Raw genomic sequence first — 19090 nt, 5'->3', positions numbered from 1 at the left:
GGGTGTGTTGGTGTGTTGGTGTGTGTGTTCGCCCTGCTTGTATATCTGTTCCGGGGGTTTTGCCCGGCTGCCCCTGCAGCATGACAGCCGGGCCGGTCGCTGAATCCCTAACGCTGCATTGATAGCTGGACCACAGCCCTGGGCCGGATTAAGAGCACACCTCACGACACACACACAGAAACACACACACTCACTCACACACACACACACCTCAAGAAACACACGCACATTTCAGGAAACTCAGACACAAATACACACCTCACGACACACACACTCACTCACTCACACACACACACACACACACACACCTCAAGAAACACACACAGAAACACACACACAGAAACACACACACTCACTCACTCACACACACACACACACACACACACACACACACACGCACACCTCAAGAAACACACATTTCAGGAAACTCTGGCACAAATACACACTTCACGACACACACGCTCACTCACTCACACACATACACACACACACCTCAAGAAACACACACAGAAACACACACACTCACTCGCTCATACACACACACACATTTCAGGAAACTCAGATACAAATACACACCTCACGACACACACACTCACTCGCTCACACACATACACACACCTCAAGAAACACACACACGCACTTGGAGAAACCCATACACATTTCAGGAAATTCAGACAAAAATACAAACATAGAGACACACTCAGAAAGACTTCCCTACACACACAGACACACACCCCCAAAAACACAAACACACACCATCAGAAACCTACACACACTTAATTTCCTTAACACACACACACACACACACACACACACACACACACAGGTCAAGGGTATTGCGCGTCTCCACGTGGGCTTCCCATGCGCTGTGGCCGGCGTAAGTGTTCTGAGTGTCTGATCTCCTCCTCCTCCTCCAAACCTATCATCACCCTTACCTTGGCTCAATTTGTTTGACTGTGTGCGTGTGTATATACTATTAGCGTGTTCACACAAGACCGCTCTGACACTCTGACGTCACCTCATTGGAAGGAGAGACCACCCATCGGGGAAAACACATTTCACAGAACACAGAAGGGATTCGAGCCGCACGTCCAGATGGGTTTCCTTCATGCCTGGGAATGCAAGGGCGATGGACGGTGTCACTGGGGCTGGGGACCGAGAGAACTGACGTAGGGCAGTACTGCTCCACATCTACCCCACTCTTCTTAAGCTTTGTGTGTGTGTGTGTGTGTGTGTGTGTGTAAATTATGAGTTTGTGTACACATTTACAAATAGACACACTGTATCTACAGTGAGTGTGTGAGATGTGTATCTAACCCTGGCATTTGGATGGTGCTGGTGGTGGGGGCGAGTGTGTGCGCGGGATGGCCGTCGGAGCCATCATTCTCAGGAGTGGCGAGGCAGAAACCAGAGGAAGGCCCTGAGAAAATGTCCGGCACTATGTTACTGGCCCACGCTGGGACTGTAGAAAGCCATGGAGAGGCGACTGCATAAATCTGGGCCTCGCCGTCCGGGGCCGCCCCGTTCTGCTGACAGTTCACCTGAATAAGCTGCCAGGTCGCCTCTCATTCCTGCTGATTTACCGACAGTATTTGGAAGAACCAGCCTCATACCAAAAAAAATAAAACCTGACATACAGTCCTGTGCGGCGCGGCTTCCATTCACGGCAGCGATTCGATTCGACGTGATGTTGTTGTTTATTAGCCAGCCAGATTGAGGACACAGACTGAAGCACAAACACAATCAAAGGCTTTGCGCGTCCCCCGAGCAGAATTGTTTCAAAAAGGAAAAAAAAAGGCACAAAAAAAACACTGTTAATGTTTTTTATGTCTAACGGTTCTTTGGCAGCTGGGAGAAAAACCTAATCCTGATCCCTGGCTCTGTTGTTTGCTCCGCCAATAGCTGTCTGCCGCGCTCAAGTATCCCTTAAAGTCGGCTTTGTTCGAGCGGCTGCATTCCTAATGATCTGCTGTTTGCCGCCCGTGTTCTTCGTCTCCGAGAGACGCCGAGTCAAGAATGATGTGTCAAGGTGTCTGTCAGCAGGGAGGCTGGGGGAGGTAAGGGGAGGAAGGCTTAACACAACTGAATTTGAATGGAAAGAGCTGTGATCGTGACGGGTGTGCGTGTCTGCTGAGAGAGTATGCAAGTGCGTGTGTGTGTGTGTGCGTTTTTCTGCTGAGAGAGTATGCGAGTGTGTGTCTGTGAGTGTGTGTCTACTGAGAGAGTATGCAAGTGTGTGTGTGTGTCTGTGTTTTTCTGCTGAGAGAGTACGCAAGTGTGTGTGTGTCTACTGAAAGAGTATGCGAGTGTATGTGTGTCTGCTGAGAGACTATACGAGTGTGAGTGTGTCTCCTCTGAGAGAGTATGCGAGTGTGTGTCTGTGAGTGTGTGTCTACTGAGAGAGTATGCAAGTGTGTGTGTGTGTGTGTTTTTCTGCTGAGAGAGTACGCAAGTGTGTGTGTGTGTGTGTTTTTCTGCTGAGAGAGTACGCAAGTGTGTGTGTGTCTACTGAGAGAGTATGCGAGTGTATGTGTGTCTGCTGAGAGACTATACGAGTGTGAGTGTGTCTCCTCTGAGAGAGTATGCAAGTGTGTGCGTGCGTGCGTGCGCTTCCGAACATAGGATGTACAGTGTCTTCCATCACTCCGCAATCGTTCAAGTACTTAAGTTCTGAGTGCCTGCATTCAAGTGCTTTCATTGAGCTGTACTCTGTGCCACAAACCCACCCCCCGAAAAAGCAACACAAAACTATTGACAGGTAGAACAGAGAAAGTGAGAAGATACTGCTTTATTTTGGGGTGCAGAATCTCACCACTTCTTTCACTACGCCATCGTCTTCCCTTCCCCCCCCCCCATCTACCAGGAGCGGGGCTATTATCTCCCCATCGCCCCGACTTCTATTCGGGTGTCTGTCAATCTGTCTGTGCTCCACCTGGAAGTGTGTTTCCTGGAAGCAGCCCAGGCCCGCGGTGCCACTCAAACCAGAACCAGACCCCCTGTGGTGCAGGAACAAGAGCTGCCTGGTGCCTCCAGACAGCAGGCAATGCTGCTCCTTCGTGTCAGCAACCTATTTCTCAGTTTAACAAATAAATCACGGTAATAACCGGAACAATAATTCTGGGTTTGTATACCAGTTGGGGGTTGAAAGTCGTGTTTTTCCTTCACACCTCGAATCAAAATACATGTCAATATTTTTGGTTGTTGTCAGTGGTTTTTTTTGGATGTTATCCGGTTTGATATGCTACACCAAACAACTAAATAAATAAAAGGGCTGAACAAGTTTGGTGTAACGCAATATTTGCCTCCAACGACCTCTCGGCTTGATTCACTATATGCTAATTTAAGGTCTAATTCCAGTCTACTCCCTTAAAAATCGCACATTACACATAAAAGCAATACCCTTCCATGACAATTAATGAAAACGCTAGGTATCACCACCAGATGTTGACAATCATCTTTATTTTAGAACAACAAAACTCCACATGACTCGTGCTACATAAAAGACGATAAGAGCAATGAAAACATCACACAGCCGCAGACATGACTGGTGAGTCTGACAATGACTGCGTCTCATGTTAAAAATATCAACAGGCAGTGTACTCAGAGTGGAACAACAACACAACCAAAGAAACACGCCAGGCGCTCGGCGCAAACAAAGCAGAGCAATCCCACTGAATGATGACAAGTGTGTAGCGCCACACCCAAAACGGGAGCGCAGAAATAGGAACCAAGTTAAAGGCATATCTATGACCCAAATACCTTTCAAATCGGTTTTAAGGTGCAGGAAATATAGGTCTTGTCTGCAAACTATGTAGATGTAGATCCAACCTAATGTGACTGTCAACCGTCTCCCCCGAGGCCATCCCTGGCCTACTTCCACCGTGTCTTTAATTACCTCACCTCCACTGTAACCCGATCCACCGATAAGAGGCTTCTGTCTTTTCCTGATAAAAAAGGAAAGATGGCAGGGATGTTGAGGCCAAGGGAGACTCAGCTGGTAAAACAAGCTAGCCCTCCTGTTCGCTCATGCAAGGTATAGACAGACGGGGAAATGTGTCCAAATTCAATGTAGGAGGCTTTTACTCTCCCCTGTCTTGTCCTGTGTGTGTGCGGTGTGAATGTCTGTGTTTGTGCGTGAGCGTGTGTGAATGTGAATGTCTATGCGTGCGTGTGTATGTGCATTTGCTTGTGTGTGTGTGTGTGTGTATTGTGTGTTTCTTGTGCCATTTAACTGCAGGGCGATCCCCCTTTCCACGGTGTGCCCTTTGCGAGCAACGGCTGATTACAGTGTAGGATCCATGAAGCGAGCCGTATCGCTTTAGTTGGATATGTTTCCTGGCTACCGCTGCACGAGTTCTTCATTATTATTCTTTGTGTATTTGCCCCGCATACATGCAGTCATTGTCATACCAGTTATATCCATATTAACCAGGTACTACATCTTTTAAAGGGAAACGTATCAATGCCTTGTATCTAAGCTGAGGGAGGGAAATGAATTGTAGCATTATCCTGCGCCGCCTCGATGCAGTTTTCGTTCTCCTCATTGTGTATTACGGTTAACAGTTCGAGGAGCCAGAACAACAACAACATGACAACAAAACACAACACAGACAAGGAAAATAAATACAAAGAGTTTGACTAAGCAATATCCGAAACATGTCGCGGCTATCTCTCCGTTGGAACTCCCCCCCTCTCCGTCTCGCTGATAAACCAGTGTTACTCAGACAATGGTCGCGTTCGAAGCATGCTCAACGTTCCAGATGGCTCTCTCGCTGTAAACGCACATTCCCAGCGCCCCTTTCCAGGCTTGGAATAAGATTACCTTTTATCTATAAATATATATAGATAACTCATATAGAACCTATAAAGGTAAATATACAAATAACACCACTTCAATGAAAGGACCAACACAACAGGAGAGCTTCTACACAAGCATTCAGATGGCACAGATGTTATAAAACTCATTGGGGGCTTGGGGACACAGACCTAAGGCCATCTGAAGAAGACATGTAGTACACTGGGATGGGTATTGCACTGGCCATAACAGAAAATCTATAGCACTGACATCCCTCTTATTTGATGTCTCGCGGCTGTGTGTGTGTGTACGTCCCTCGGGTGCCCCTTTCTGCCACAGGGTACAATCCCTCCCCCCCACCACCACCAGGGGCTGGACTGCAGGCTGCGGAGGCGGGGTTCAGGGGGGGTGAACTCGGCTGAGCACGGCTCAGGAGGCTGCGGTAAGGACACACAATGGTGGACCTGGATACACTGGGCCGCGTTCCGAGGATAAACTTTGACACTTGACACGCGGGGCCAACAGGACGCCATGAAGAAGCAGTGCTACCATCGTCAGACCCTCCCCGAAAATGATATTATCAGGGAACGACAACAATCACGGCATTTTGCTATCTCCCACGTAACGCATTGCGAGGCAGCGGCAGACAGCTGCCAGGCTGCGGATCGTCGGGAGAGTGGTAATTAATCCTGACAGGACCGCCTGCTTCAGCAGAAAACACCGGCAGGTGTGCCGCTGCTCCCCCTCCTCGTCCGACTGAACGAACTGACTCCCATTTGGTTTTACCGCCTTCTCCTCCTTGGAGGAGGAGGAGGAGGAGGAGGAGGAGGAGGAAGGAGTCAGTCTCAGGGAAGGGAAAAGAAACAGCAGAATGTTAATTGTAATAAAAGTGGTAAGAAATCACAGCGACTCTCATTAACGCTACAGAGTGAAGTGCCGATGTCAATGTGATCTGATTCCACTGTGGATAATGAACGGGAATTAATTGTTGCAGGAGCAGAAGGGAGCTCTAGTTCTCTGGCGTCGATAATCCCTCCAATCCCGGGCAGGGGCAGGGCCTCGGCCTCCGACCGACCGAGAACCACGGAATCAATAGTGGAGAGAGAAAAATAACTGATTGGTTGATTGACTGATTTATAAATCTGCGACGCATTGGCATTCAAAGTTTTCCCTTCATTAGGCAGCAGCAGTAATCACCAGGGGTGGCTGCTGCTGCATTGGAGGACGTGTTGGGCGAGGGGAGCCACCCATTGGTCGGGGGGGGGGGGGGGGGGGGGGGGGATCTTCCCCTTCAATGTGCAGCTTTGCGTTTCATCTCACATCGAGCATAGTTGAGACGGGCCTCTGCCACCTGTACGATAAAACATAAAAAAGCCACTTGTTGACACTTCCTGGTACTAGGGCGGGGGCCAGCTCAGGAAGCAGGCCCCCGGGAGGTGCCGGGAGAGAGGACCCGGGCACCTGGGTGGGGGAGGGAGTTGTGTGAGGTGATCCTTCTGACACAGGCTCGTTATGAGTCACGCTAGCAGGGCTGTTCAGGTAATGAAGGAGGGGACGTTGGCTGCTTAAGAAATTAAGACTTTACGCCTTGCCTTCCGCTGGCTTGGGAGGAACGCCGCGCACAACACACGCACGCGGTCGACAGATTCCCCTCCCGTTGCAACCTCCCGTCGATTTTTAGGTACGAAATATTGATATACACGCACACGTCGTGGTAGTCACTGGGTCACACCACACACACCGACTGCATACCGCTTTTTTGTTCGCTCGACATCCCGTCCTCTCAGAAGTGAGTCTGTGTATTTTCAGCCTGATAGTGAACATGCTGAGCCCGACCCCGTCGTTTAATTAGGCAACGAGCAGAAAGCTGACGAAAAGGCTGCGGGCGAAGGGGCTCCGATTCCTCATGATTCCAGCAGAGAGGCAGAGGACACGGCTACAGGAGGAGGAGGAGGTGGAGGAGGAGGAAGGGGAGGACGGAACGTGCCGCGAGCGAAGAGGGGCGGGGCCGGTGAACAGGAGAAGGGCAGCATCAGAAGATGTTTAGCTACGCGGCGGGCGCAATCATTTATCCAACGTTCCACTGCGCGGCCCGCAGCCCCTGTTCCCATCCTAATGATAGCCTGCCCCTGCAGCTTGACGAGATGCTTAGCAGGTGGGGCGGCGCCCACATCCCCTTCCTCCCACCTCCCCAGCTCCTTTAATGAGGGAAGAAACGCTGAGACTCATTTCGCCGGCTGCTGGACACGCCACCAAAGCGTGGCGCGTGCGGCGTTATGTAGATCTCATTATGTAGATATGTGAGGTGTAGAGCTGCCACTACGGATACACCGCCCGCCGTCCTCGGCCGAGCGTGTAATGAGAGCGAGGGCGTCGACCGGCTGGCCGTGAAGCACCGAGTGCCCCCCCCCCCCCCCCCACCGCGCACAGGAAGTCAGGCGTGTCAAAACAAAGGTGGTGAGGGTGACCCACCGAATCATGCTGGGTTGGCTCAGCTCTGGAGGTAGAGTGGGTTGGCTGGTAACAGGAAGGTTGCTAGTTGGAACCCCGGAGTGTTGAGGTGTCCCTGAGCAAGACACCTCACCCTAGCTTCTCCCGGCGAGCTGACTGTCGCCTTGCATGGCTGACACCGCCGTCAATGTGTGAATGAATGGTTGCAAGTCGATTTGGACTAAAGCGTCTGCCAAATGTCTTAATGTAAAGTGGCCAATTTTTCTTGGGGTTGAATCTCTGCTGGCCAGCTATAGTACCGTACACCCAAACACACACTGTCACGCGCCCTAGCAAGAAGGCTGAGACAAACAACGACCTAAAGAGTGTAGACAGAGAGAATGACTGGAGAATGACAAACATGGAGAATGGCAATGCATCGGGAGATGCATTGCCATTCTCCATGTTTGTCATTCTCTTTGCCATTCTCTCTGGCAATGCATCGAGAGATGCGACGGCATTTGATGTAAACAGGGCAGCCGTGGAGCCGAAACGGAGGGAACAACAGAACGCAGAGATACACAGAGACGGGGAAAAAAACAGTAGAGGGGAGAAGGTGTGAAAGAATTCATGAGGACTGGGCTTGAAGAAATGACATTGAATGAAATTCACACCCCACCAGTGAGGCAGGCGCCATGTGGAGAGCGACCAGTTGGTTGGAGGATACCGCTGACAAAAATCAATCGCAACCCTTTCTTTTTGGTATTCAAAAGGAGTCAACTATTGATACAGAGGGTGGGCTGTGAGGGCCCCGGGTGATTCATGGGCCAAATGAGATGAATAATGTACGTTTGACTGCATTGTTAGCTAAGCATCTGGTTATTTCAGGCCTAAATGCCTCTTCATTTACAAACCTACATACCTCGTGGTGTTGAGGCATCTGTTCTTCCCCCGATGTTTAAAATCAGACAGTGTCTTATACTCACTTTTGCCATGATGTAATACTAATAACATACAGCCCCTGTATAATGGTAAATGGTGAATGAACTGCATTTACACAGCTCTTTTCTAACCAGTGGCCACTCAAATCGCTTTACAATATTGCCTAAAATTCACCCATTCATGCACACATTCACACACCGACGGCGGTGTCAACCACGCAAGGCTTCAGCCAGCTCGTCGGGAGCAGTCAGGGTGAGGTGTCTTGCTCAGGGACACCTCGACACTCAGCTAGGAGGAGCCGGGGATCGAACTAGCAACCTCTGGTTACCAGCCAACCCGCTCTACATCCTGAGCCACATGCCGCCCCGTATCTTCTGGAGATCACCATGATCGTTCACCTGATGCTGCTGCAATAGCAAACAGCATGCCTCCATTGGGGTTAATTAAGCAAGATGTAATGGGTATGTGGATCAACCTGACCGTGCAGGAGCTCGGCTGGAATGTTATGCCTGAGTTTGAGTTCAAGTGTGCCCCCTAACCTCTCAATAGCCACTCACTACATCCTTTCCGCTAGCTGCTATAGCATCGAAATTCGGCTGATTTGCACAAATGCCCTACCGAGAAGTTGTTGTTTTTTCAAGGCAGTTGAATCTGAGGATACTTCATTCATAACGGTACAAACCCACGCAGCTGTTTCGCTTCCTAGAGGAGCACTGTGAGGATCAGGAGTGACGAATGAACAATGCATGCAGGCACGATGGAGACTGGCGATGTTGCCTTTCCTGCTGACAAAAGATGATATTTATTTGTTATTGATTTGCTGCGCAAAAAAATAATATCTAGGAAAAAGTAATTAATATCTAATGAATTATAGGGTTTAGTACATTTCATATAGATGTATATCATATACATATAATTTACGAACATCGAACCCGAACCATGAATGTCATGTGAAAATAAAGCTACAGTAAAACTGTAAAAATCTGTTGAACTTGGTTGGTTTCATTTGTTTGGACTTATATTTCAGTGTCTTTGTACGGCTCTACGAAGATTGTTGTTTGGCTACAAAAGTGACATTTCTATTCCGCTCTAATGGGGAGATTTAAATGCAAACGGGAGCTTTAAAACCCATCAATAATTACAATGTCTACCCCGTCACGAGGCTCATTCACCCGGTTAACACAACACGTCACTCAGGCAGAACTCAGAGCCGCCTCTCACCACAAACATGGGACCAAAACGGTTCTCCAGGTATTTATTAATCCCTAGCAGAGGCTGAGCTTGCCATTTGATTAGCATACAAGGCCTGCTGTGATACGCTGGCTGTCACAGGCAGAATAACGCGCCGCTGAGATGCTACATCCACCGGCACGCCACATGAGGTGCCTTTCACAACCCGACCAACACACACAACCCTAGGGCCGCCGTGCAACAGGTGGATGGCCTGGCTCCCTCCCCCGTTCTCCCCCATACTCTCCCACTGTCTCTGCATTGTTCCCAGTCTTCCTTCCCCACCAGTGCTCTGTCTACAGCGAAACGCGTGCAGGAGCCACGTCTAGGGTGTCCCTCCTTCTGAATGCAACACCCCCCCCCCCCCCCCCCCCCCCCGCCAACACCATCCCACCCGTACTCTCTTTGTACATTTCATACCCGCACTGATCACCGGACGGCTTCACTACTGTTAGAGCTCAAGGACCGCTTGGTTGTTATTTGGTCTTCTGACTGCAGCGCCGGGGAGAAGGCCGGACTGAGAGGGGAGGACAGACTCTGACAGAGACAGAATGACACAGAGAGGGAGAGAGGGAGAGAGAGACAGAGAGAGGGAGGGACACAGAGACGAAGAGCGGGAGACAGACGGACAGAGGGAGAGGGAGACAGACAGAGGGAGAAAGAGACAGAGACAGTGTGACACAGAGACGGAGATAGGGAGACAGACGGACAGAGGGAGAGGGAGACAGAGACAGTGACAGACAGAGAGGGAGAGGGAGACAGACAGACAGACAGAGGGAGAAAGAGACAGAGGCCTACAGGGGCAGGACCACCTGACCACCACCAGCGTGGCCTTGAGGGGAGAAACAACATGGCGGTCCAACAAGGAGAGCGCGGCCGCTTTCAATCGGGGGCCCAGTGCTGGAGGGGAAGCTTTCATAGCCCATGTGGAGATTGCAGGCGCCATGTGTCTCCCCACACCACAGGGGAGAGGTGAGGGGACTGGCATGGCTACTGAGGAACCCAGCCAGGTCCGTTGGGGGTGTGTGTGTGTGTGTGTGTGTGCGTGTGTGACAGTGCGCTTTTGTGCGAGTGTATGCATGTGCATGTGTGCAGCATATAGAGTGACCTTCCGAGGAACATACAGAGGACGGTTGGTGGTGGTTGCATGGGACAAGTGGAGCCAATGTCATTACGCCGCATTAGCATCTGCGCTCCTAAACAAACACAGACCCAGACCGTCAAGGTGTTCAGGGGAGGCGGGGGTCTGTACAGAAAGAGACTGCCCTTAATTGAATTAGATCTATCTCCAAATTGCAATTAACACTCCAATGATGCAGCCCTCGTGACCTTGATCTACAAGGAAATGCTGCAAAAAATAATCACGGCAAATTTCACACAAACTCCCTCAGTAACACGGCGGATCCAAGCGCCGAGGACATCAAGAAATGTGTGCTTTACATATTCGTGTTTTTGTTCTGCGTTTATAATTAGCCTGTCAGCTGCGTTTCTACATGCCAGACGAAAAGGTTGGAGGAAAATTAAAAGAGTGTTCAGCGACACGGACGATACCCTTGGAGGAACAGGTCCCATGGGCGGTGTTTTGTACACATCAAGTCGCCACGTTTTATTAAAAACCTATTTGCTCTGTCCCAATGTCCCAATGTCCCAATTTATTCTTGGTCAGAAAGGCACTAAAAAATGATTTCTATAATCATACGAACATGTTAATTAACTGTGGAGATTTCATCTTTAATTAACTCGGTTTCTGATCAACACATCTGATAACGCACGTGTTTGTGGTGGGAGCGAGAGAATATCCGTATTCCCATCTTGGATTAAAAAATAGCAAATTACCTAGCATCTTCTAAACTAGCTTGCCTAATTAGGGTTACTGTGACAATAGGGCAGTCCAGAGAGACCCCACATGACTTCCCCTGGCTCCTCCCCCAGGTGGGGGTCCAGTCAGGTGATGTGAGCCAGGGGATACAACCTCCTTCAGTGCATCCTGAGCTTTAACACAAGCTCTTCTTCCTCCCAGCTCCACATAGTCCTAGGTCCGGGGACATCCCCGACAGATCCACCTCGGATCATGCGAGGGAAGAGCGAGCCTAGCTGTACTTTCGAGACCATCCTGGATCTGGCACTTGTTGTATGTTGTACATGCTTACACTTAAAAATGATACTTAGCATTGTGTAGCATCTCATCCTAGTTATCTTTCTTGCATACGGGGAATGGGTTAACCTAGTGATTATAAGTGCTTGGCACTCATGTTCCATGAACATCCTTACTGTACCGACAGAGATATATTGTTGTTCCTCTTTCTTCTGACACATGTTCTTATGTAAGTCGCTTTGGATAAAAGCGTCTGCTAAATGCCCTGAATGTAAAAATACCAATCGCTGAGCTGACTTAATCACACACAAGTGCTGACCATACCGACTCAATGGGAGCAGCCCTCCCATCCTTCCCTCAAACGAACCCCCCAGCTGTGAATAAGGACGCACAGTTAAACACCCATCTGCAAACGATCCCAGCCGACGCTGTCGTTGACATTGTGACCAAGCCAAGACTCAAAAGCCTAGAACTTAATACAGGGGCAATTCAAGCGGCTCCCCTCTTGGCTGTGACAGTTATGGGCGGTTGCATTGACCGCTGGATGCGAGGGGCTGGACGGGCCACAGTTCGGAGGATAAGCCGGTCAAACTGCACCCGATCATTTGGTCAGCAGACAGACATTAGTCACAGACAGCTAGCCTGAGTGTCTGAGGAAGGCTGCATGAATCAAGGCCAGGGAGAGAGAGCAGCTGGAGAGACTGCTGACCACCCCAGATCCTCAAAGGACCATCCTGCCGGGCAAAAGGTCGTCTCTTTAAGACCTGCCAGAACTAAGACTCACACGACTTGAACATCCACATATAGAGTTCGAGTTTCTCTCCCCCTCTCTCTTTCCCGCTCTCTCTCTCTCTCTCTCTCTCTCTCTCTCTCTCTCTCTCTCTCTCTCTCTCTCTCTCTCTCTCCATTTGCTTGAAAATCCCATTTTATGGTACATTTATTTCATATGTTGAATAAAAAAATCGGAACCCTGAGAAATTATACTTTCTATGGAAATCCCACCTCCGCATCATCAGTACAGATGGCCATGGCGTGCTATACTCTGCCACATACTGTTCATGTGTACATCTCAACAACATAAACACTATGTTAAACCCCCTCTTTTGGCAAACAGTGTAAACTGTGAGGTGTTTGGACGCTGTGATCCACGCCACACTGCCGTGGTGGGCTCCCCCCCCCCCCAGCTCCAGAGAGGATCACAGCGGGGGTCCATGTCTGTTGGGGAGAATGCTCCTCGCTCGCTCTCATTGGTCAACCCCAGAGGGACACGGATCACAGACTATACTCCTGTTGGTCAACCCCTGAGACACAGATTACAGACTATTCTCCTATTGGTCAACCCCTGAGACACAGATTACAGACTATTCTCCTATTGGTCAACCCCAGAGGGACACGGATCACAGACTATTCTCCTATTGGTCAACTCCTGAGACACAGATTACAGACTATTCTCCTATTGGTCAACTCCTGAGACACAGATTACAGACTATTCCTCCTTTTGTTTTGATCAAAACATACAGAATCAGATTGACCTCTTAGACAACTTGGTAAATAATATATATATATATATATATATAAATTGGTATCTGTTTCTGCAGACAGGGCTTTGGGACAATTTGTAACAAAAATAATGTTTTTTTCACTTTCTTTAGCGTAAATTCCTTATGCTAATTAAAGAATAATACAGTCCTTGACGAGCATTGTCAGCAGTGTTCCTCGCCCGGCCTCATTACCGCCACAGTGACAGGCTTCTGCTGCTCCTTCAACACTACTACTTCAAACATAATTAGGTGTAAGGCTTTAGCTGGACAACTCTTATTACCCATCATACTTTTTAGCTTGATTATTCTGCCCAAAATGTCCTACTTAACTCCTTTGTACTTTACACTTGAACAATAGTCACATTTTTAAACCTTCTATACAAACTTTATGGAATGACTTTAAACCTTTTATTTTTTACACCTAGAGAACCGAGATCACCCCAGCAAAGGAAACAACACAGATAACCATAGCAACCACCTTCCACACCATAGCAACCACCTTCCTCACCATAGCAACCCCCAGAACACTATAGCAACCAACTTCCACACCATAGCAACCACCTTCCTCACCATAGCAACCACCTTCCACACCATAGCAACCCCCAGAGCACCATAGCAACCACCTTCCACACCATAGCAACCCCCAGAGCACCATAGCAACCACCTTCCACACCATAGCAACCCCAAGAACAGTATAGCAACCACCTTCCACACCATAGCAACCACCTTCCAAACCATAGCAACCCCCAGAACACCATAGCAACCACCTTCCACACCATAGTAACCACCTTCCAAACCATAGCAACCCCCAGAACACCATAGCAACCACCTTCCACACCATAGCAGCCACCTTCCAAACAATAACAACCCCCAGAACACCATATAAACCGCCCAGAACAACCTAGCAACCACCAGAACACCATAGCAACCAACTAGAACATCATAGCAACCATCTAGAACAAACTAACAACCACCTACAACACCATAGAAACCATCCAGAACACCCTAGCAACCACCCAATACAACCACCTAGCAACCAACAAGAACACCCTAGCAACCACAGAGGACAACGTAGCAACCAAAGGGATCGATATAACTGCAAAGAAAATGATTAAGATTAAGATTAATTTAATAATAATTTTAAAATAATTACATTTATTTGACTACTACGACTATGACTATTAATACAACATCCTGGCAGAATCGGAGTACTGCTCTTTCTAAATATGCTAATATCACAACAACCACTTGTGATGGTGGTTGTGTTTAGCTTGCATCAACTGGTCTGATCCCAGCAGAGGGAGAGCTGGATGTCACTAACCAGCGGGAAGGGAATCATTTGCACTTAATTGAGGAGCAAAGCAAGCCGTCGACCCCCCCCCCCCCCCCCCAAGGGCCAGAGGAGGGGGATCTGTTGAGGGGGAAAGTGGCTGTCTACTGCCGTGTCTACCCAGACCTCCCCCAGAGAGAAACGTGACATTAGTGTCCAGACTCGGGAGATATCTAGCCAGTGAAGCGAGTGGGCTGCAATGACTGTAACTAAGGACTAATGACAGAGAGGCACCGACTCACTGGAGACTGGAGAGGCCTGATTGTCACATCACAGATACAGAGAGGATATAGAAGATATAGAGTGGCTGTCAAGGGTGAGTCGAGGTGGGGTCGGGCGCTGGTTGGGAAGGGAAGGGGGTTAGTTAAAATGTAAATGGTAATGGGCTATATTTATATAGCACTTCTTTTACCTGTGGCCGATCAAAGCGCTTTACGATTTTGCCTAGCATTTACACAGTCGCACACACATTTACACACCGATGGCGGAGTCAACCATCCAAGGCGACAGCCAGCTCGTCAGGAGCGGTTAGGGTGAGGTGTCTTGCTCAGGGACACCTTGACACTCACTAGGAGAAGCTGGGAGGAGTCGGAGATCGAATTAGCAACCTTCCGGTTACAAGTCAACACGCTCTACCTCCTGAGACACACGCCACTCCAAATGTCATTGCTGAAAGCTTCATAAAAACGTCCTCCTAATTTTAGAGCAACATATGAGATGAAATAGGGGACTGGTGAGACTGTAATTAATAAATGTACTCTGAAAAGAAAAACTGGTGGCACACACTATCTGTTGCTATCCTTCCTGCAGGCAATCAGCAAATATGATAAGCACGTTGTGAACAAGCCTGGCGTGCTTTTTCTTCATAATGTCTTCATACAAATATAACACAGTATCTCATGGTGGGTACATCTTCAGTTCAAGGCAGACCTACGAGACCCGATGACATAACAAAGACGGCTAATTCCCCCTCGCCCGTTCCCCTCCCCAGCGAGTGAGACACAATTCGTTGTGCTGCGAGTGACGGCTGAGTGATGGATACCGCATTGAGATAAAACAGGACAGGCAAATGGCCAGAGCCGCTGAGGTGAATAAGTAGCGAGGGAATCGATACCGGACACTCGTATAGAATCGTATCCTATAGCTCTATTTTCCCCCGAGCCGTGAAACAGGTGACAGAGAGAGTCACCTCTTTGTCCCCCCCCCCACCTCTCGCAGCAGGGGTTGGGGGTTGAACGCTGGCAGAGGATGACTGATACTACTTCAGAGGAGGAGTGAGACAGATTGGCACGGCAGGGGGGGGGGGGGGGGGGGCGCACACACAAAAGGTCCTCGTGACGGGCGAATCGATGGAGCGATTGTTCTGCCGTCGCCTTCCTCTTCATTATGTAAAGCGCAGAGAGGCACGGTGGGATTCACCGTGCGTGCAGACTGCTCTCTGCAGGAGCTCCTCGGCGAGGCCTGCGTGCACACGTATGTCTGTGAGTGCATGTGCTTACACTCACAGACAAACACACACACACACACACACACACACACACATGTCTGTGTGGATGTGGTGCATCTCATTGCAGCTTCCCCTCACCTGACAGCACACGCATCGGGACAGGTGTGGACAAACATTTACCTTGATGGAGGGACAGCTCATTAGGCCTGTCACTTTCCCCCTACCCCAGACCCCACATACGGGACGTCAAGGAAGACCTCCACTTGACAGGTGGCACACTCAAAAAACAGGCATGAATGCATTTATGTATAGATATATAAACCAAAAATGGTGTGGTGTGCATATGGAATGAGCGTGTGTGTGTGCATGTGCTTGTGTGCGTGCATGCATACATCTGTGCATGCGTATGCATACGCCTGTGTGTGCAGGTGCGTCTCTCTCTATCTCTCTCTCTCTCTCTCTCTCTCTCTCTCTCTCTCTCTCTCTCTCTCTCTAGCTCTCTCCCTCTCCCTCTCTCTCTCTCTCTTGCTTTCTATCCTTCTTGCATTTTTCCTTATTAATGTAATGTGATGATGTGTTGACCTGACAAGGGACTACAGATGAAAATTAGCTTTTTCGCTAACTCTGGCACATTTACATTTTGAGTGTAAACTAAAAATGTCAATTGATGTGCATTGTCCCTTTTAAAACAAATAAATAAAATAAAATAAATACCCGCACACCGGCCCAGGCGTTCCCTCCCCAGTTACCTGTTGCAGTCGACGTGGAGCAGGAGGTGCGAGGCACTGATGGTGAGCGCGATCTGGTGCCACTGTCCGTCGGCCAGGCGGTAGGGAAAGGACTCGGAGCGGGGCTTGCCGTTGAAGCGGTAGTGGTAGCGGATCTCCTCCCTCACGCCGCTGCTCTCCAGCTCAAAGTAGCTGCACACACAGGATAACACAGCGGACACAAATTGGCTGTCGTCCCGTTGACCCGCCGAGATGCGGTGTGTCCCGGTTGATTTGCTTCATATCACAGACCGGTGTCGCTGACTGGAAACACACGGATGCTGGAAATGTCCCTTCGATGGAATGCTTACCGCGTGTTGTGCCATTTGTGTGTAGTTGTGCGTAGTTGATATTTTACAGTATATGAATAGCTGACTGCTCCGACTAATTAAAAAGAGAGAGTGTTTTCATAGCAAGTGTGTTTTCTTTCAACGACCAGCCTTCTCATTTGAAATTGTAAATTATTGAAAATAACCCTGAAGAATACGAGGAAAGGTCCAATTTAAATGTAATTTGAAACCTGTATTTGGTGATTGTGTCGTGATACGATAGCTCACTTTGATTCTCGCTTAACTTCAACGAGATTCTATTTCTCGACCAGACGAAAGAGTTACGAGCGCACACTCAAAAAGGCATGCAGAAACTACTACTCTGGTAACTATGGCTACCACGCACATCACGATGGATCCATCCCTTGAAGTATTCCCCAACCCTTCCAGGGGCCGAGGGCTGTAGACACGGCAGGGATGAGGGCTTACGCTGTAATCTACGCCCGCTGTAGTGAAACAATAACCACACTGAAGGAGGACTGCAACGAGATGGCTCCTGAAGCAGGCTGGTCTCCTCGGCCGTAATTGTGGCAACGTGGGGTCGGGCCCCGCGCTGGCAGTACGGAGCCACGTCTACTCCAGGCAGAAAACATTTGATAAACCACAGAGGAGGCTGTGATTCCAATCAGAACGGAGCCCAGCGGTCGGCGCCGTGATCGCCCGAGGCAGCTCCCGGTGACATTTTAGCTGCTCCCCAACTTCACCACATTGTCACTCTCATTCTAACACACACTTATATTAGAATACACTCTGTCTGTGTGTGTGTGTGTGTGTATGTGTGCGTGTGTATGTGTGCGTGTGTGAGAGTACGGTTGTTTGTGTGTGTGTGTGTGTTTGCACGTGTATTTGTGTGACTCTCACAACACAGAATATAAACAAAAAGATTGACAGGGACAGTTCAATTTAAAGACAGAAAACCAATATCCTGCCCTAAAATTTGGTTGCATGCACACATGCGCACGGGTTCACACGTGCGTGCATGTGCAAAAACACACGTCCTACTGAGCTGGAAGCCCTCATGCATATTAATGCACGGGGGCTGGAAGAACGAAGAGCTACACCATGGAATACCAACTACGGCAAATCGGAAGCCGATTCGTCCATCGCTGCATTTCACAGACTCATCGGCTCTCCTGGAAACAGCTCCATAAGGCTGCTGCCTCCTAGGATGAGATTCTCAGTTTCTCCCCCGGTATGAGAGGTGAGAGGAGCCTTCCTGGACTCCTGCCTGGAGCTCAGAGTCCAGACGCAGCCGCCGCTGTGGCGCTGGGTCTGGGGTTCCTGTGCCCGGACGCAGGAGCGAAGAGTACGCACCGAGTAGTCCACTGGAGCTGATACACTATCCATCAGCAGGCCCAGCCTCCCGGCACACCCACACACGCACACATATAGACGTTAACATACACGACACACACACATATATTCACAGGTAGACACACATACACACGCGCGCGCGCACTCAAACACACACACAGGCACAAACACGCACACACATAGACATAAACATACACGACACACACACATATATTCACAGGTAGACAGACACACACGCACACACACACACAAACATACACACACACACATGCACAGAGGCACAAATACACACGCACAGGCAAACACACCGAGCTCTGACCTCGACGCGTGGAGTGGCTGACTCTCAATCAGCCCCGCGCTGCAGGTTGTGTTATTATTAAAACAATTAACGGCGTGCTTATTAACAGGCCTCACAGGGAAGCGCTTAACTGGGACACGAACAACAAAATGTATTTACACACATCCAGCCTCGGCACCGGAGTTTGTTTGTGCGTGCGCAGTGTGTGCGTCCTTGCGTGTGCGTGTATGCGTGTGTGTGTCAGTGTGTGTGCGTGTGTGTGTGTCTGCGTCAGTGTGTACGTACGTGTGTATGTGTGTGTGTGTGCGTGCCTGTGCGTCTGTGTGTTTGCGTGTGTGTGTGTGTGCTTGTCCAGAGTGTGTGTCCACGCGCATCAGTCTGGAATGAGCGTACATCACATGTTGGCCGCTGACCTGACACTTATTTCACTCACAGCAGCGGGGGGCCAGACAGAGCTGACACTCGTCAGCAGGAGAAGGCTCATTTGCATAAAACTGAGGACCTGAATGAGAACGAATACGAGGGGCTCTCCAGCCCCCCCCTCCCCCCCCCCCCCCCCCCAATCAGCCAGG

At 49.5% G+C, this 19090-nt stretch overlaps 1 protein-coding gene across 1 annotated transcript in view; it reads right to left on the bottom strand.

Annotated features, from left to right (window-relative positions):
• Positions 1–19090, bottom strand: part of LOC307076146 (protein kinase C-binding protein NELL1-like) — a gene marked incomplete at both ends in the record, with an annotated part of 204457 nt that overhangs the window by 102074 nt on the left and 83293 nt on the right. The window contains one exon of the mRNA XM_079737030.1: positions 16560–16730. Within this exon, the coding sequence (XP_079593156.1) occupies positions 16560–16730 (171 nt within the window). The remainder of the gene's footprint in view (positions 1–16559; positions 16731–19090) is intronic.

Source organism: Pollachius pollachius, assembly GCF_949987615.1.
Source record: "Pollachius pollachius genome assembly, chromosome: 5".
NCBI lineage: Eukaryota > Metazoa > Chordata > Actinopteri > Gadiformes > Gadidae > Pollachius > Pollachius pollachius.
This window is presented reverse-complemented; position numbering and strand designations above follow the sequence as displayed.